This window comes from Dermacentor andersoni, chromosome 11 (assembly GCF_023375885.2).
Source record: "Dermacentor andersoni chromosome 11, qqDerAnde1_hic_scaffold, whole genome shotgun sequence".
NCBI lineage: Eukaryota > Metazoa > Arthropoda > Arachnida > Ixodida > Ixodidae > Dermacentor > Dermacentor andersoni.
In genome coordinates, this window is record NC_092824.1 from 24,749,458 (window position 1) to 24,769,817 (window position 20,360).

The following is a 20,360-nucleotide window of genomic DNA, read 5'->3' on the forward strand; positions in this document are numbered from 1 at the left end:
TGGATTTAGGAGCCGATTGTCTACAATCACAGAGCTTGCGGAAACTACGCGATTTTGCTCAGGTAAGTAATGAAACAGGTCAGATAGACGAAATTTGCCCAGAGTTATGAAAGGCGTTTGACCACGTTTCCCATTCATACTTTATTGGCAAGCTACTTGATCTCGGAGTCAACTGAAATATAGTTTAATGGATTAAATCATATCTAACATGACGAAATATGTGGAAGTAAAAGGAAAAAAATGCGAAAATTCTAAATGTAGCAGGTCTTCCTCAAGAGTCTGTGTTAGGACCTACAGTATTTCTGTGTTATATTATTGACATTACAAAGGGTCATAATGAGAAGATAACAATTCTTTTATTTGCAGATGATTGCTTAGTATACGTTAAAATTCACATGTCATGAGGACCAATCAGAATCACGTTCATATCTAGAAGCAATTAGCGATTAGTGCACACGATGGGACATGGAAATAAATTAAAAAAGAAACTGTCTACGCACAAATAACTAGAAAAAATAACAAGATACGTGTGGATCTACAATTACAAGCTAGAAGGTAAACCAATATAACAATGGAGCCATTCAGGTACTTAGGCGTTACGATACCAGATGTCCTGGACAAAAAATATGGAGGACGCTTCAGCTTCGCCTTTTAGAGTGGAACGGGATAGCATTCAAAGATCCCTGCCTACTTCTCACGCTTCCCGGCAACTGGAGCGTACGTAACCGTAATGTTTACAGGGAAACGCTGACCGCGAACCCCATGCACGAAGGCGGGCTTTATGGGAGAAGCGCGGCCTCTTGCGTGGGCCACGATGTGATGGAGGCGAGCGCCAGCTTGAGGAACCGGGCGCGCCACTCCGTGGCCCTCGAGATACCCGCGCGCCGGCGCGCTCAAATGGCGGACGCCGCGGCTGGTCTGTGAATGGTAGAAACGCTGGAAAAGGCGTTTCTTTGAGTTTTCGCGTAACATACGTTTTCTCGTACAGTCAAATTACAATTCGAGGGTTACCTTATCTGTAGGTTGTGTGTAAGTCATAGTTTACCATGTTTCACGTGTTTAAGGTAAAGAAATTCAATTAGTTCCGTAAATTTCTTGCGTCACATGGAAAGGCTGGGTATGAAAATAGTTTTTCGTACCATTCGTATCTTTTACTACCACGGAAGCCGGATGCCAACGCAGGACGCCGGATTTTCTGCGACACGGGCTCCTTAACGCTATCGCGTTGGCACATAGAAGCACATAAATTACCTATAGGTAATTTATGAAATGCCGCAGAGGTTAAACTTTGATCACTGGGGTGTAGGCCTAAGCTTGGTCCACTGCATATCTGGCATCGGTTCGGTACGTCCCGCGCTGCAACGTGCTAGCATAGCAAGGAATCAATAGAGGAAGAATGAAATAAATAAAATTGAAAACAATACAGAGGCGTGCAGCAAAGTTTATTATGACGAAATATAGGTGCATCGAATTCGGTGCCTGAAATGCTCAATGAACTCAAATTTCACGAGCTTTGACTGCGACGAAGGCTAGGCTAAACTTTATTTACTTAGTGAAACATAATTGTGTCAATTTTAACACTCCAAGGTATATACAAAACGGAATGTGTGGGATTTCAAGGGCCGTTATATCTAGCCACGAGGGTCAGTATATGCCCATACTTGCGAAAAGTTGACGCATTTAGTATTCTTTTTCCAAAAAGGATTGAAGACTGGAATGCGCTACCACATAGCACAACCAGAATTGATTTGCCAGAACAGTTTGAAAAATCGGCACTGGCCTATTCTTCTATGTAGCCATGCTCAAATATCGTTAGCTTTATTGCGCAGTGATAGGCAGCGTGTGTAATATGACATTATTCGAAACGGCCCCACGTGATGTTTTCGAAGTTCCTGTGTATGATATTGAAAACTTGATTTTCTATCCCCGCAGGGGCGTCTGCGTCAGCAGGCGTTTGGTGTGTTGCGACACCACGTACCCGAGCACACGAGGGTTGGACCCTCCCGCGTGTAGCCGTGCGCGGCTTAGCCATGTCCGGGGAAAGGGGGATCCTGGAAGTTGAGCCGATGTCGGGTGTTCGGACCTTTAAGGCCCCCCGGCGGAGGCAACACACCTCTTTGGCCTCTGCTTCACATAGACGGCACCCCCGGACTGACCCACCCGGGGTAAATCGGTAGTCTCCTCTTCCCATCTCTCTCTCGTCAAACCTTCGTCTTTATCTCTCACTTTTTTATCTTTCCGGTCTTCTTCTCTCTTCCATTTACTTTCTTTCTCCACGGCGGCAAGGGTTAACCTTGTGTGGCTATCCTACCTTGGGTACACCATATTTGGTTATAGTGATGGCGTACGACTGGCGTCTGGCAGGCTTGTTATGCAAGCTCTGCCACGTCCCCTCGTTGGGCTCCGTGGTGGGCGGTCGGCGCTGTTGCCGAACAAACAAATTTTCTTATGGCAGCGCAAACTTCTGTCTATGATCGGCGTCTGAAAAGATGCCGCACCGAAGCACCGTTCCAGTTCTCTTTTCGGAGCAACGCACCGTCATTTCCCAAATACTATGTCGTCCACAGTGAAAATAACATACCAGTAAGAAAGCTATCTCCATTTCTGGTAGCCAAGTGTCTCAAAGACAAAATCGTAACTACATATAAAGCTCCAGAAATGTCTAGCAGGGACCTACTCCTAGAGCTAAATGATAAAGATCAAGCTCAAAAGCTATCTTAACTTACCACTATTGGCGACGCCACAGTGACAATTTGACCGTATAGAACACTGAGCACAAGCCGGGGTGTGATATCAGAGGAAGACTTCATTGGCCTGAGGGATGAGGAACTCCTGGAGGGTTTCCAGCAGCAAAACGTGACAAAAGTACAAAGAATAGTTATCCGCAGAAATGACCAGGAGATCCCAACAAAACATGTCATACTTACATTTGGAACAAGCGAAATGCCTACCTCTCTGGATGCAGGCTATGTAAAAGTAAACGTCAGACCATATATCCCGAACCCAAGACGTTGTTTCAAGTGTCAAAGGTTCGGACATGCTTCACATGCATGCCGAGGCCAAACAGCTTGTCCTAAATGCAGCTCAAGTGATCATCAATCTGAAAACTGCACTTCTTCCCCACATTGTATTAACTGCAAAGGAGACCATCCAGCCTACTCGCGGTCTTACCCATGCTGGAAAAAGGAAAAGGAAGTAATTGCACTAACTGTGAAAGAAAAAAATATCGTTCTTTGAAGCCAGAAAGTGGCTATCGTATCTTCCGCGAAGAAGTTACGCCGATGTGACGCAGTCGGGGGCAGCGTCACAGATGCCTCCGGAGTCCTCCGAGCCCACGCGCAGTGGTGCCGCAGTGACTCCTCCCACCCCCGTGATGGAAGCAGCCGATGCTGCCCCATCCTCTTCCAAGGTCCTGCAAGCACCAGTCCCGCAGGGCCTTAAGATCAAGCAAACTCCAAGGCCCGAGGAACGTGTCTCGGCGCCTAACTTTCGGTCCTCCAGCGCCTCAGAAAGAGCGATGGAGGTCGACACAAAAACTCCGGTGTCATTGACACCGAAGGACAAGCGCTCTCTCGAGCGCGGTAAGAGGGACAAAATCCCAGTAACCACTCAAAATAAGAAAGCGATAACCTAAGGGTTATCGCTCCTTTGTATTAGCCTTTTTAATCCATGTCACCTATAATCCCACCTCTTACTTTTCCGTAGTGCCATTTCTGACCTTTCAATTTCAAGATGGCTTTTATTATCCATTGGACTTGTAGAGGGCTTTTACACAACTTAGGTGACATCAAAGACTTGTTAAGTAACTTCTCTCCTGTAGCCTTGTGCTTACAAGAAACAAACAGGGGATAACCCCAAAAACATTTTAAAAGGCTTCGCTGTTGTACGGCGCGATCTTACGCAGGCGAACCGGCTTTCGGGTGGTGTAGCTATAGTTCTACAGAGCGGCATTGCAGCTAGAGAAGTTGCCATTAATACTCACTTAGAAGCCGTTGCTGTCACGGTTATAGCACATAAAACCATTACCATTTGTTCAATGTACATTCCACCACATTTACATTTTACTGTAAGAGATATGGAGTTAGTTTTAAACCAGCTACCTAAACCTTTTTTAATAGCAAGTTATTTTAACGCTCATAACATATTATGGGGTAGCAAAACAACTGACACCAGGGGACAAACACTTGAAGATTTTATCCTGACTAACGAAATATGCCTTTTAAACACTGGTGCGCCAACCTACTGCTCCCCAAGCACAGGAGCTATGAACTGTCTAGATCTGGCGCTATGCACTCTATCTCTGTTGATCGATTTTAAATGGAGTGTTATTAACAATTCTTATAGTAGTGATCATATGCCCGGCATTATTAAAAAAACATCTCCTTTCCCTGCAGTACCATTAAGACCACCCCGTTGGAAACTCCATCTAGCAGACTGGCCTCTCTTCATCGAGAAGGCCAGTCTTGATCATATATCAGATGATCAAACAATACACGAAATGAATGAAAAGATTATTGCCTCCATACTTGCTGCAGCAGAACAGACGATCCCGCAATCCTCGGGCTTCTTAATGAAACAACTAAAACCCTGGTGGACGAATGAACGTACTCAAACTAAAGAAGCACAAAACAAAGCGTGGGGTATCTTTCGGCGATATCCAACACAAGATAACCTCCTGTATTTCAAAAAAGCAAAGGCGAAAGCCAGGTACACGCGTAGCCAAGCCGAAAGACAGTCTTGGCAAACGTATGTATCCTCCATCAATAGCTCAATAGCATCCAAAAGAATGTGGGATCAACTTCGTAAGTTTATAAAGCGAGTACGCTCCTTATACGATCCCCATACTCTCACCTCCAGGTACATAAACGAATTTAAAAGAACAAGCAGACATATTAGGGCAGCATTTCCATAACATATCAAGCTCACTAAACTATTCCACTGAATTTCAAAAGTATAAACAATCAGCAGAAAAGCAAAAGCTTCCGACAGCAGGAAGTTCCGAGAAACTTATAATACCCCTTAACACTTCCGGAAATGAACAGAGTACTCACTACTGGCAAAAAAAAAAAAAAAACAGCGCCAGGTCCGGACAGAATATATTACACAATGCTCGCACACCTATCTCCAAAAGCAGTTAAGACATTGCTCCACTTTTTTAACATAATCTGGGAAACAGGAAAGATGCCGAATGAGTGGAAAAAAGCCATTATAATCCCTTTCTTGAAAGGTGGAAAGCATCCTACAACAGCTACCAGCTACCGACCTATAGCACTCACAAGCTGTCTTGCCAAGTCCTATGAATCCATTACAAACATCAGATTGGCAAACGTCCTCGAAACTGAGAACCTGCTCGATAATCATCAGTGTGCGTACGAGAAAGGTTGCTCTACAACAGATCATCTAGTTCGGTTAGAACACGAGATACGTGCGGCCTTTCTACACAAGCAATATTATCTCACAGTTTTCTTTGATCTTGAAAAGGCGTACGACACAACATGGAGGTTCGGTATTTTAAGGGACTTAGCGGATTTAGGGATCCGCGGCAGAATGCTTAAATGTCTAGCTGATTTCATGTCCGATTGAACATTCCAAGTGCGTTTAGGAACGGTGCTGTCCAGCGTATTTATTCAGGAAAACGGAGTACCTCAGGGATGCGTATTGAGCACAACATTGTTTGTGGTGAAAATGAACTCGCTCAATATTGTAATTCCATCCTGTATAATGCATTCACTATATGTGGATGATCTGCAAATTGCATGTCGTGCATCGAACATGGCAACCTGCGAACGACGAATTCAAATTACATTAATCAAACTAACGCAGTGGGCATCTGAAAACGGCTTTCGCTTCTCAAGTGAAAAAACTATAAGTGTTGTATTTACACAAAAAAAGAGGCCTAGAAGCAGATCCCAGCCTCAAACTACAGGATGCCACACTACCCGTAAAACAAGAACACAAGTTTCTGTGTCTTCTGTTTGATAAAAGGTTGAACTTTCTCGCGCACATCAATAGTATTAAAATCAAAGCGAACAATGCACTTAACATCTTAAAGATCCTCTCCCGGAAACGGTGGGGTTCTGACCGTAAATGCCTGCTACGCATCTACCGCACTTTGGTGCGTAGCATATTAGACTGCCGTAGCATCTCATATGGTTCAGCCAGAATATCTTACGTCCGACGACTTGATCCAGTTCATAACCTAGGACCACGACTGGCATGCGGTGCTTACAGAACATCACCTATACAGAGCTTACATGTTGAATGTAATGATCCTCCTTTACAGCATCGCAGAGCGCTACTAACTTTTTCCTACATACTCAGAATCCGATCCACACTACAGCACATAGGCTACAACATCGTCACACAGCGCAGCTCACGCTTGCATTATACAAATAAACCAAACATGATTAGGCCGCTTATCCTGCGATACGAGGAATACTGTCGGGATTATGACATCCCTCGGGAAGTCCTCCAGGTTGCCAGAAAGCCAGAGCGTTTATCCCCGTGGTGTGATTTCATAGCGTTATGTGATTGGACACTAACACATTTAAAGAAAAGAGACACACCACATGAACACATTATAGGAGAATTCCGCGCTTTTCAAGACAAGTATACAAACTACATGGAATTTTATACTGATGGCTTCAAAACGAAAAAACACGTGGGTGTGGGGGCCGTAACAGAAAATTGGGAAACAAGTATTCGACCACCTCAGCATGCCTCTGTCTACACAGCCGAAGTCTACGCAATATGGACGGTAGTTCAAAAGATCATTGCTGACAAACTTGAAAACACTGTCATATACACATATTCATTAAGCATACTCAAGGCGCTACACATGAAATCCCAAAGTGAACCCTTGTTAGGCGATATTTTGAACGCATTATTGTCAAACAAATATGGCAGATCAATAAAGTTTTGCTGGGTACCAAGGCATGTAGGAATATTGGGTAACGAAGCAGCGGATAGATGCGCATCAATGGCAGCGTACAAAAACATTCAAAATACAGCACTTCCATATAAATACAGTGCCAATGCGAATCGGAAGGCCTTGACGTCAAAATGGCAACACGATTGGGACAATTGTTTAAGCAACAAGCTTCATCAAATTAAACCTGTAATTGGCGAGTGGAAATCATGCAGTCAGCAGCAACGATTCTACGAGGTGATCTTCTGTCGACTTCGAATTGGACACACACATCTGACGCACAATTTTCTTCTCCGAAAAGAAAACCCGCCAACTTGCGAAAAATGCAATGAAACTCTTACAGTCATGCACATCCTAATAACATGTCCACACGTTGATACACTGAGACGGAGGTTTTTACACAGCCTGTATAATTTGCACATCCCATCACACCCTGTCCTATTACTAGCAGATGACCCCCTAGTGCCATCTGCAAACCTCTTCGACTTTTTAGAAAAAACTGGTTATTTACACCAACTATAATGTAATGCAGTTTTACCTGCCCTAACATACCGTTTTATTTTGTCTTGTGACTGGCGCAGCATGGCCTTAGTTAGTTGCCTTTGTGCCATTAAAGCCAAACTAACTAACTAACTAACTTGATTTTCTATGGTACGGCTGTTGTTGCTTTTAGTGTTTAGAGTCTACAGTGCAATGCTTATTTGAAATATCGTAGAATATTCTAGTCTAAAATTCGCAATAATTAGGCAAACGTTTGTATTTCCGGATTTGATTTTGTAGCGCTCGTCTCTGTAGCGATATTTGAAGCTTATTTTACGATTACACCACCGTGTATCGGCCTTTGGGCTAACAGAACAAACAAACAAACAAACAAACAAACAAACAAACAAATAAACAAACAAACAAACAAATAAATACGACGCTGGAAATGAGCTCCAAGCATTATGATCGCCAAAATGTTACGCAGAAGTACGAGGTCCAAGCACGTGGCACCGACGACTTGCGCGAAAACATCCGACCAATTGTGCGCGAGGAACTATCGAGGATGTACCCAAGGTCGCAACCTCAGGTGGCGTCGATTTCTTCTCGGAAGTAGTGCGAGAAGAAATCGAGCGGTCATTAGGAGTAACCTGTGCAGCTAAAGTGCATTTCCGTCGACAACAAAACACCGGCAGACATAAAATCCGTCGTCTAGGGCGACCAACATCTACTGCTAGTCCACGAAGTTTGCGTCGCATGAGGAATCACTCGACAACGTGGAGGAAAAGCTAAAGTAACGTAGACAAACTTCAGCCAGGAATACAAATCTCAACAAGGGCATGGTGATGGCATGCATCGAGGAAATTGTGGAAACTAGCAAAGCGTTTGTCCTCTCGGATTCTGCCGCATCTATTTCGACGGCCATAGTTCCCGCACCAGCCTTCGACATCAATACGAGTTACCCAATGTGTAAGCTGCAACAGCTAAAAATTCTCCGACAACACAGAGACTGCTCTTCGATCTCATCGATGATTCAGGAGACACTAGTTACTAAGCCTCCCATAATTACCGAAGAATATGGTTCGTCACTGCGTCAGAGCCCGTACCGAGCTTAAACGCGGGAACGAGAAGCTATAAAGCCACACGTAGATGCAATGTTGCGCAACAAAATAATCCAGCCTTCGAAGGGCCCGTGGGCCTCCCCTGCTGCCTTGGTGAAGAAGAAGGACGGAAGCCTGCGTTTTTGTGTGCATTATCGTCGGCTGAGCAAGATCACGAAGAAGGACGTGCGCCAGCTCCCACAGATAGACGACACGTTGGACCGGCTATGGAACGCTAAGTATTTCTCACCGATCCATCTCAAGACTGGCAAATAGAAGTCGACGTGATGGAACGCCGGAAGACTGCCTTCATCACGTCGGACGGCCTCGGCGAGTTCGACATCATGGAATTCGGATTGTTCTCGGCACCTGCAACGCTCCAACGCGTGATGGACACGGCATAAATAGGGATGAAGTGGCAAACCTGTCTTGTCTACTTGGATGACGTTGTTTTCTTCGCCAGCAATCTCCAAGATCTGCTTAGGCGGCTTGGAACAGTACCAGACGCCATCGAGTCATCAGGGCTCACTCTAAAGTCTGAAAGTATCGCTTCCCTTAAGATGAGCTTCTGTTCTTGGGCCAGTCCGTTCCGATTCGCAGAAGACATCTTAGAAAAGCTGCGAGCTAGGCGAGTTGGTAAACGCTCATGATGAAAAACCGCTGCTAAGACGGAGATATATGAAGAACACAGGCCAAAGCGCTTTGTCTTGCGTTCTTCCTAAGTCTCCGTTATAGCGGCGTTTTTTCATCCCGATCAAGAAGACATCTTCCGTCGCTAACTTTCCATTGCCCGCCGACAGGAAGCGACTGCGCATATTCCTTGGCCTGTGTACCTATTATAAGTTCTTCGTCCAAGACTTTTCATGTATCGGCTAGCCGTGATTATCTCACATAATCCGACATCAGGTTCAAGTGGGAAACGCCGCAAATCACAGCATTCGATGAGCTTAATAAACGACGCCTGCAGTCAACGTCAGTCTTGCCTTCCAATTACTCGACGAGGCTTTTTAACTCCGTCTTTGTTCGTTGCTGTTCAGAGAAGTATTCTGCGCTTAATGTTCCCAGGAAGGCGTTGTCATCCTCGTCGGCTAGCGGTGGCGCGTCAAGGGGGCGCCTGATAGGCAGTCGGCATCAGAGTGCTTCCATCCGTACGTGTAAACGACGGTGATGTGTAATTCCTGGATTCTGACACGCCATCGTGCGGGGCGTCCTGTAGTTTCCTTAAGTTTGCCAGCCAACACAAGGCATGGTTGTCGCTTGCGACTTTGAAGGACCTGCCGTATAGGCAAGGGCCGAATTTCCTGGAAGCCCAAATGATATCCAGTAATGCTTTTTGCGTTGTAGAATAATTGGTTTCTGCTCTCAACAGCGACCGGCTAGTGTAAGCAATGAACCTTTCAAATCAGTCTTTCTTTTAGACTGGGCGCCGAGAATTAGGCTACTTGCGTCGACGCGGATTTCGGTGTCAGCGTCTTCGTCAAAGTGGGAGAACACTAGCAGTGACCGCAGGCGCTGTCTAAGCTCTTGGAATGCTTCACTTTGCGGCGCTTGCCACTTCAAATCTTCGTCTGAATTCATGTGAAAGGTGAACTGCTCGGTGATTTGAGAAATGTCCTTGACGAAGCGCCTGTCATAGGCACACAGGCCAAGAAATCTGCCAAATCCTTTTTTTTTTGGGTGGGCTGTGGAATGTTAGCGATGGTGGGTGCCTTCTGGGTATTAGGACAGACTCCACATTTACTGATGACGTGGCCTAAGAGGAAAAGCTTTTTTGATTTATTTACAGGAATATTGCAGGCCACATGACCCAAGCAGGAGGGGCAATGCACAAGCTCATAAACAACAATGCACGCCAACGAACAAATAAACGAACATAAGCGGCGCGGCACGTTTCCGGCTTCACAGGTAGCCCTGATGACTTGATGGCCTCTAGTACCTTCCCAAGCCGCCTAATGCGATCGTCGAAATTCCCGACGTCGACGACGACATCATACATGTAGACGAGACAGGTCCGCCACTTCAACCCTGCTTATATCCTGTCCATCACGCGCTGGAATGTTGCAGGCGCCGAGCAGAGCCCGATTGGCAATCCCTTTAACTCGTAGAGGCCATCCGGCATGATAAAGGTGGTCTTCTCGCAATCCTTCTCGCTCATTTCTATTTGCCAGTAGCCAATCTTGAGATCCATCGACGAGAACTACTTAGCGTTGCAGAACCGATCCACTGTGTCGTTTATATGTGGGATGTTTACCGACGTCCTTCTTTGTGAACTTGTTCAGCCGACGATATATAGCTGACGTAGAAACGCAGGGTTGCGTCCTTTTTCTTCACTAAGACTGCAGAAAATACCCGCGGGCTTTTCGACGGCTGGATGGTGTTGTTGTACAGCCTTTCGTAGACTGGTTGCCTTAAGGCTTCACGTTCTGATGTGGAAACTCGGTAAGGTGTCTGACAGTGGTCGAGCGCGTTCTTTGGTTATTATGCGACGCTTTGCAACTGGTGTTTGTCGAATCCTCGATGAAGTCGAAAGCAGTTTTTGTATCGTCGGAGAAAACTTTTGAGCTCTTGTGTAACCTTGGGGAGACTTGGATATATGTCCACAACTGGTTCCTAAACTACGACTGCCGTGGTAGACGCGGCAGAATCTGAGAGGGCAAACGCATTGCTGGTTTCTACAATTTCATCGATGCATGTGATCATCGTGCCCTTATTGATATGTTTGCAGTCCTGGCGGAACTTTGTCAGCGTCACTTTCGCTTGTACTCCGTACACGCAAACGATTCCGCTCGCTACCCCAAATTTCGTCGTCAAGCAATAGATGTTGGTCCCCTTCGACGACGCCTCCTACGTCTGCGGATGTTTCGGCGCCGACTGAAAGGAGCATACTGGAACGAGGCAGGATGGCTGGCGTTATCGTCGATCACACTTAAGCCATGGTGACAGAGAGCTCTCCGGCGGTCTCGCTTGGTCTTGGGATAGTGTTTTGACTTGAACGTCAGGTGGATGATTCCGTTCTGTTGGTTCAGAAACTCCATGCCAAAAATTACGTCTCTGGAGTACTGCTGGAGAATAATGAATGTCAGAGGGTAGGTGCGGCAATGAAGGGTCATTCTTGCCGTGAAGATGTTGGTGTCCTCCAGCTGTACGGATTTGAGCGTCGTCTCATGCAGTCTTCATTTTCTTCAATTAGTTCGCCAATGATCCACTGATGACGGCATAGTCGGCCCCTGTGTCTGGAAGAGCTGTAACTTCGTGGCCGGCGAAACGCACGTCGAGGTCGGGGGTCCTCCATCTTGCTTTGCAGGTAGATAGCTTCTGTCGCGTTGTGCGGTTGTTGATTCGTCTCGTACTGAGGTCTGCTGTAGGCGGCGTTGTGTTGGCTTCGACGCTTCGTCTGGATGGCGGCGTGCCATTGCTTCGTCGTCGAGTAGGATCTTGAACCGTCCTCGTCGGCGGCGGAGGATCTTCAGCATTTCGATGTTCAGCAACCTCACCTTCATCGGTTGCTGCTTTTAGTTTTCCGGATATGGGCTAACTGACCCACCAGGAGTTGGGTCAGTGTATGGTCGGCGTTGCGACGAAAGGTAGCGGCCAGGTGACGGCAAGCGGGAAGGTTGTCGCGCTCTCCCTCAATTGCTTCCAGGTGGTCAGTGTGGCCGTCCCGTGATCGTTCCTCTTGTCGCGAGCACGGGCCGTCTGGTGGTATGGGCATTGGCGGTAGACATAGCCCCTTCTCCGTAGCGGTAGCACAGCGAATGGTGGTCAGAGGCGCGTCAACTGTCGGTCTTCCTGGAGGGGTTGCGCGGCCTAGGGGCGGGCGGTAGTGGCGGCGGTGTTGTGATCGACTGTTAGCCTCGCGACACCCCTCGGTCACGGCTCGCACGATTATGGGGAACGGGCCGACGGCCTCATAAAAATGGCTCTCGACAAGGATGAATTATGACCAGCGCGGGAATACCTCGTTCAGGAGAGGTTTGAGCAATTAGCAATGATACGGCTGTCACCTGTCAGCAGCACAAACTGGCGAGTCCAAGCCGTTGACGCGCTCAGTGCGATGGTCCGGCCATCACCTGTCAGGGTACGATCGGAGTCGGCGAAAAGGGCAACCTACCTCCGGATTGGGGGCAGCTGATGTCATCGGCCTCCTGACAGCTGGTTGGGGGAAGGGACTCAACAATAATCACGCAAGGCATAAAAGGAGCTACGGACGGCGGGAGTGATCGGCGACTACCACTTCATCAACTTTTCTGTATTTTTTTGCACTTTCTTGTACATATGTAAATATATCCGTTTTTGTCTAACGTGCTGAATATCGGACCCGTCTTCACGTTCACTTGCCCCTGCACGAGGAAAGAGGATCCCCCGTCGCAACAACGGCGGCGGTGTCTGGAGACGGGATTGGCGTGGCCATGCCACACACACACACACACACACACACACACACACACACACACACACACACACACACACACACACACACACACACACACACACCCTGTTTGCGGCAGCTGTTTACTTATGCAGGTCAAACTGGTTCGCGAAAAGCGTTAGGACGCATCTTTAGCATTAACTGCACATTGATACTGTCTTTTGCCATGTTATGTCGTCAGTTCCCTCTCGGATTATTTAATTTTGTTGTTTCAGGCTTGTACGTGCCTTGCTGAGCTGCTGCCTGCTGTCTCCGCGGTCTTCCTACTTAGATCCTACACTATAAAATCAAGAGGCTGTGTCATCGTGAGCATGCCGAACGGCTACGCTCAGGGAATCTTGCTTCAGTTTGAAATCAACGGCACATGGTACAGCTCCATAGCCTTCTACGGCATCCGTTCGGCGCCCCGGCGACTGGAGACGCGCGGTTCGCTGAGCCCCGATGCGCCCAGCCCTGGCGCGTCCTGTTCAACGCCACGTACAAGCGACCACCCTGCGCCCAGTCGGACACGCATTGGAGTCGCAATTACGTCCTTAACGCCTCGAACTCCACCAAGAGCTGCCTGCACATCGACGTCTGGGTGCCCGGTAGGTGCCTGAACAAACTGCTGGGCCGTGAGAACCGCCGCGCCGTCGTGTTCTGGCTCTTCGGCGGCGCCTTCGTTAGCGGAGGCAACAGCTACGACTACTACGATGGCCGCTTCGTGGCCGGGTTGGGAGGCGTGCTCGTCGTCACGCCTAACTACACGGTGACGTCCTTCGGCTTCCTCAACTCGGGAACGGGCCGTGAAGTTGCGGGCAACATGGGGCTGTACGACCAGCTTCTGGCGCTCCGCTGGCTCCGCGACAACGTCCACCGGGTTCGGCGGCGACAGCGACCGCATACTGATCGCCGGTCAGAGCGCCGGCGCCATCGCGTCCTCCATGTTCATGGCGAGCACGATAATGTCGCAGTACGGCCCGTACCGCAGGGCGTTTCTCATGAGCGGCTCGGCGTACGTTCCGCTGCCCCGGAACGAGGGACCCGACGCGCGACGGAGCTTCTGGCGCCTGGCCACCAACGCCGGCTGCGAGATGGCGCGCGTCGCCGACACTGTACACTGCCTCCGAAACCGGAGCGCGTTGAAGATCTTGGAGGCCACCAAGGGTGCTGCTCTGTGGCTCATGCCGACCTTCGAGGCACCCCTGTGGCCGGATAAGTTGGCCTCTCTCGAGCGGCGGTTAGAGGTCTGAGGCAGGGACACACTGATCTCCAACGTGGCGATGGAAGGGCAGGCCTTCTTCGAAGTATTCTTGCCAGACGTAGAAGGTACGCAAAGAAACATTAGGGCGAAAATGTTGAAAGTATATTTTCCCGATTTATTAGCCGACGTGCAGAGAATGTGGTGGATATGGTCATTTCTTTCCTGAGGAGCATGTACGACCTCGACGCCCCCAACCACCACGGTTGGGTAAAGGTTATCGCTGACATCTTGTTCCATTGCACAGTCGCTGCCTTCGGCAAAAGATTGGCCGCCCTAGGAAAAAATGTATACTACTTGCAATACACGCCAACCTTCTTTTTCTCTGTTTTCTGGAGAAAGCGCGACCCACGGAGACGATGTGCCGATGCTGTTTGGCTACCCGTACTTGTAACCGTACTTGACTACTGACGAAGACAGGCTCATGTCCTACCGCATGATCACGATGTTGTCTAGTTTCGCCAAAGAAGGGTGAGTGCTTCGGGAAACAGAGTTTTTTGCCAGCGAATCTTGGGTTTCTTTACCAAATGGTTCGTTGAATTTTACGTCCGGACCGCACACAGGGGTTACAAGATCGCTTTGGGAGCAATGTTCGACTTACTGCTGATCTCTTTGGATTCATTCTCCATCCAAAGGTGGCGAACTAATTTCTTTGCAGTCCTCTCCGCGCTAGTTTGGATACATCCGTGATTGCCGGAAATTGACGTTGTGCTCGGCAGGAGAGCCATAACCATTCCGCCTCCGCGTGGTGATTTGTCGATACCTGCGTTTGCGTAGCGCTTCACTTTTAGTACTGCGTACGTAAGATGGCTACGTTCTGCAAAGTGCGCATGTGCAGAACGCAACAGGGACGGGACGTGATGCTTACGCGGCCACCGCGTGCGCACGGATCCGATTCTTGAGCGCCTACGTTGGTATCCCTGCGTGCTGCTCTCGTGGTTCTCGTTTATTCCGGAGAGCGCGAGACGAGAGTTTCTTAGTATGGCGCCGCCAAAGGTGACCAGCAGAAGGCCCTACTTATCAGTGGCCTACGATTTGGCTTTGCTGCGTGAAGTGAACACGCAGAACCCATTCCAGAATCCTGCAGGGCGGATATCCATGGTGAAAAATACGAATTTCGTTTTTGACAAATCGTTCAGTGTGCGCTGTCTGCGCTAAGGGCTCAACCTCCTGTTGGCGCAGTACGTCGCAAATGACCGTGCAAGCCTCAGAAAGTGTGCTAGGTGTTTATTTTTCTCGATATGATTCGTGCATTGCATCCGTATTAGATGTGCCCTCTTTTTAAAGGCCTAAATATGGTCCGACGTAGCGTCAGCGCGCGCACACGTTACGTCTCGTTGGCGAGAACAACAGCGTCCATAGTTCGACCGATGATTCGACGCACAGGCGGACGTGGCGAACGCGCTACAACGCGCCAGGCTTCTAACGGCGCTCGCCCGCTTACGTACGCGGAGACTTGCCATCACTAAAAGCCCTGGCGTCACACGCGCTGCTACGTTCCGCAAAGCGCTTGCGTGCTGCGTACGTATCGTCGTGGCGCAGTACTAAAGCTGTCTATTATTTCACCCAGCAACGCAAGCACGCAACCCTGACAGGTACGAACCATCAACGACACTTTTAATGAAGACAAGTGGTTTACTTGGAGCACTTGCGAAAGAAAGTACAAAATTAGGTGCAATAATAGACAGCGCAAGAGAAAAAACAAGCACGACACACCGCCAAGTTCATCTCTGAAAAAAATGTTTCGGAAGCGAAAGGTTTTTGAAAAATGGTGTCCCTTCTGTTGAACCCTTCATGTAATGCTTAACGTATCGTCATTCTTGCGAAATTGAGTTTGATGGCTCAAGATTTGAATTTAGGCGTGCAAACCTAACGCATAGCCTAAAGTAGCGTTTTCGATAAGGCGGAGCGAGTGTCAATTAGTCGATAGTTCAACAGAGCAATTACTTGCTATTCTAAGCATGTAGGTTTTTACTGGAATAACATTTCATTGCTTCCGTGCACGAATGGTCTCTCCGTAGCCAGAATAAAGGTGAAGTACTTGTTCAACGTTTCCTTGACGTGTAACGGTGTTTGGGCATTACAAAGTGTCGAAGAATGTGTTCCTGCGATCAAGGTAGCGCATTGGGGACGTCAACTAGGCAAAATGCTCACGCCTTGTCACCAGTAAGCGCAGGTTTACAGTTGGCGCTCTGTCTAACTTCTTTTTCGTGCCTTACCTTTTATTGCGCGTAATTTTGTATCGGCGCATTGTTGATCACACTGGCTTCTGGAGTACCTTTAATTTAGGCTGACGATGGTAACGGCAGTGATTACGGCCCGCAGGTCTCTCCCGAGCCTGGCGGACGGGAGGACCTGGCCGCTGTTCTCGAAGGCTTCCAAGTACTCGTTCGTCGACCGCGCGCACTCCGGGTTCACGCTTTGTGGTCCCGCTCCCGGCTGTCCGTCGATATCGTCAAGACACTCTGGAACCAAGACAAGTCGGGCCGGCGAGCGATCGACGGTGCTTGGACGCCCGAAGTCGTCCGCTTGGCGCTGGACATGCTCGCCGCGATACCGGCGCGAGCTCTTGAGGTCGCCGCCAGCGGTCATGTTCATGGTTACAGAAACCAGTGAATGTGCCGTACCATTGCTGGGTGTTCGTTTTGCGCCGTTCGTGGTGTTAAAAAAAACTCAGTTTTGCGGAAAACAGGCCACCTCGTTCGTGGTTCATAAACTGCACATTTGAGGATCGTTTGTTTTCTTTACGGAAGTTTACGTTGAGAAATCCATTAAACGAAATTGGGAACGTCCCATTTTCACACTGTTTTTTTTTGCTACTTTGTAGAACTAAGCTCATTTGTGCAAGTCAATTAACCGAGCCATATGAGGAAGATTAGTCGTAAAAGCGTAATTCAGAGGCGCAAAGGGATAAATATTGCGCAGGGAGTGCATGTCGAGTGATGGGACCGATGAAAACACATTTATTTAATTTTTTGATTTATTATACCCTAAAGGTACGGTTGTACATTGGAGATGGGAGGGGCAAGGTAAATACAGAGGCAAATCACACTATAGTTGATTATAAAAAAAAATTATAAGTACAAAGCAAAAACTTTCGAAGAAAGCGTCAAAGCTTATTATTTGGAACTCAATAATTATTAAAATAAAGGAAAAATAGGGAACGAAGGCAACAACATGGCAAAAAGGTGCACGAATTCCCACCCGAACACAGACACTACAGACGCAAAATCTGCAGAAACCGTCCACCGTGAGAGTGAATGTATACCGAATAGCCAGATACTTCGGAAAACGGCTGTTCTCTTTATTCCGGTAATAAATAATGCTCTTGCAGCCGCATATTTATGCAGAGACAAGAGCCATTGACCATCACATTTGTAACGGTATAGTTTAGGTGGCTACAGACCTTTTACAGCGGGCAGTCTGCACACCACGCGCCAAAGGCTGCTACAGGCCCGCCGCCACCGAGCGCCCTCTGAATCCAGAGCAAGCAAGCACCAGCAGCAAATTTCCGCCGATAGGCCGGGAATTGCGTAGGTCCATTTATTTAAACGTGGCAGAGCGGAAGACATGCTACGTCGTGAACTGCAAGAACTGCCACATAAACTTGTATGTGTGGGATGAGACTGTTTCCAAGCTTCCTCCGCCTCAGCTGCTCAATCTAACCCTTTTCCCGCCTGCCTGGGTCCCTAGGTATTCATTCGTGGAATGGGTAGCGCATAGGGACCCTGTGCTGAGGTAACAGGCTTCGAAACCAACCATCGGGCCAACTTGTGTAACTGAGTATGTGGCAATGAGTACGTACCACCGTGCCACTCTTCAGCACACCTCTTTCACGCCGACTTGTGTCGCTGTAGATGCTGCACTGGGTAGATAACACTGTGGGAAGAAACTGTTCGACGCCTATTTGGAGTACTGGGTATGTGTCATTCGGTCTGTGATATTCTTTAATGAACCTCTTTGATGCCAACTTGGGTACAAGGTGTGTCGCACTGAGAACGTGCTGCTCTACAATGAAGAAAAAGATGCCTTAAATTGGTCCGATGCATAGCGGAATGGAACCCACATCACAAGTGTTCCTGAAAGACAGCAACCCCGTGCATTATCAGGTTGCGCTACAAATGCACTGGGTATGTACGTGCCGCTCTTCAATAGAGAGTTCTAGAATTGGGGACCCAAGCGGTTTTGGGGCCCAAGAAAATTGTAGGCCGCAAGCGCGCATGTGCAGAACCCAAGCCAGTCTTGGGTCCTTGCACCCAATACCCAAAAGTCAAGAGAGAGAGAGAGAGAGAGAAAACTATTTGGTCCATTAAGGGTTTAGCGTTCGGTCTTCGTCTTCATCGCTGCAGACGCTTGACCTTCTTAGCAGGGTTGGGCCCCTAGTCCAGCGCTCCACTGAGCCGCGCTGCTTCGCTTGCGTGCTGCACCATTGCCCTTTGGGCAGCGAGCTCGCAGCTGGTGAGCCGGCTCTCCAACAAAAGTCGAGAACTAGCGCGGGTCTCCGATCCGTCTTGGGTCACTCGCGAGGGCGACAAAAGGTGGTTTGGCTTGACAACAGCATACTCATTCATAGCAATAACATAATGATTACGTTCATTACGTTTTAGCGTTCACCATTTTTGCTCAAAAATGCATCCTGTTCGTTTTCACTTGTAAGAAAAACTTTTCTTCCTTCTTGCTTTCAAGCAGCTTTTTATTTTCGCCACTGAAGCATCACGAGCGCTCGACTCAACGCTATCTGGGTTTGACACAATTCCCAAACTCTTCTGCTCCTCTAAACCCAAGAGCAGCCAACCGAACGCGGCTTGGAGGCCCAAAAGCTTCTGTCCCCAATTCTAAAACTCTCTAACGAACCTCTCACCGACGAGTATGTGGCACTGAATGTGCGGCAAGCGAGGGAACAATTCTCAGTGTTCGCGGGCACCGGCGCCTCACGCTTTTAGTCTCGGAGGCCATGCGCGGACTTCGCCACAGTGTTACTAGATGGCGCAGCGTGTCCGGAAAGAAGCTCGACAGAGGAGCTTGGTTACCGCATGGCGCGTCTTTCAGCATTCCCACGCACCTGCGCGCAATGCATTTCGGAGGTTACGCGCAAACTTCGCAGCGGCGGCGCTAGATGGCGCCAAATGTTTTTAGAGAAGTGCGGAAGAGGTGTCCCTCTATGGCGCACTGCTCATACATACCTCGATTTGATGGTGTTGCTATTGTGATTCAGTAGTAACGCATTACCGTCGACAGTCGTCGTGAGATGAGTTCCGCCGCAATTTTGGAGCTTTGCGTTCACTCAGACCAGCGTGTCCTAACTTGCACACAGCCGCTCAGCGGGAACGCTAGTGGGCGCTGAGCCAAACGCTCACTCCGGCAGCGGAACGTAGAACGTTGCCCGCAAGGTGCTTCTTCTTGGGTTTTTTGCCGTTTTAGAGCCAAGCTGTGAGCGCGCCGCTGGAGCCTAAGCGAGATCAACGGAATTCAAGCAGCCACCGGTGCACATGAAAATGTAAGGAGAGCGGAGTATAAGCAGGGCTCTACTCAAAAATCTCTCATGAATCCGTTCCGACTTGACCAACTTGCAGTCGTTCTTGAGAGCACCTGCCCCTTCCATCGGTGCGAAGTATGGTGAAAGCCCCGTAAATGGGTGAAAGAGCGAAAGAAAGCTGTTTGCTCGCTCAAAGTCCTTTTGTTCTTTTCACGAGGCTGTCGTGTAACTTGCGAAAGATAGTCGCCTATCTGCCGCCGACAGCCAAGGCCTCTGTGAACGCCTCGACGTCCTCTCGATTCTTTCTTCTTTATACCACTCTGCCCTTCTGCGTGCTTCCTAAGGGGTTGCAGGAAATAGCGCCTTTTCATTTTCACAATCTCTCTGCCTCTCGTATACTTACAAGTAGCGAGTCCGGGGCAATTATTCTTGCCCAGAAAAGTTATCATTTGCGTTCACCGTTCCGTATGGTTAAAAAGAGGCATAAAAGACAAGCGGCCTATGCACAACGTTCCGCCATTCCTGCTTCGAGTGTAGGGTAGACACACACTGGAGGAAAAAAATGAGATGGAGGCAGTGGGGAGAGCCATGAGAGCTACAGACGCTGTTTGAGACAGCACTGATGTAGCAGCTCCTCGGAGCCTTTGGCTATATTACGTGGCAGTATTGAAAACCAATGTAAATCCGCCTGTGTGCCTCAGCTGAAA

At 48.5% G+C, this 20,360-nt stretch overlaps 1 protein-coding gene across 1 annotated transcript; it reads left to right on the forward strand.

The window, feature by feature from the left end:
- Nucleotides 1–13,301: 13,301 nt before the first annotated feature.
- On the forward strand, nucleotides 13,302–14,169 carry LOC140213968 (acetylcholinesterase-like). The gene is made up of 2 exons (XM_072285163.1): nucleotides 13,302–13,796; nucleotides 13,891–14,169. The coding sequence occupies exons 1-2, from the start codon at nucleotides 13,302–13,304 to the stop codon at nucleotides 14,167–14,169; spliced, it is 774 nt and encodes a 257-aa protein (XP_072141264.1).
- Nucleotides 14,170–20,360: the final 6,191 nt, after the last annotated feature.

What these genes read in the sequence shown, in the direction of transcription:
- LOC140213968 (XM_072285163.1), top strand. Translation starts at nt 13,302, where the DNA reads ATGGTACAGCTCCATAGCCTTCTACGGCATCCGTTCGGCGCCCCGGCG. An exon ending in TCCGCGACAACGTCCACCGG is followed by an intron (nt 13,797 to 13,890) that starts GTTCGGCGGCGA and finishes ATAATGTCGCAG; the next exon opens with TACGGCCCGTACCGCAGGGC.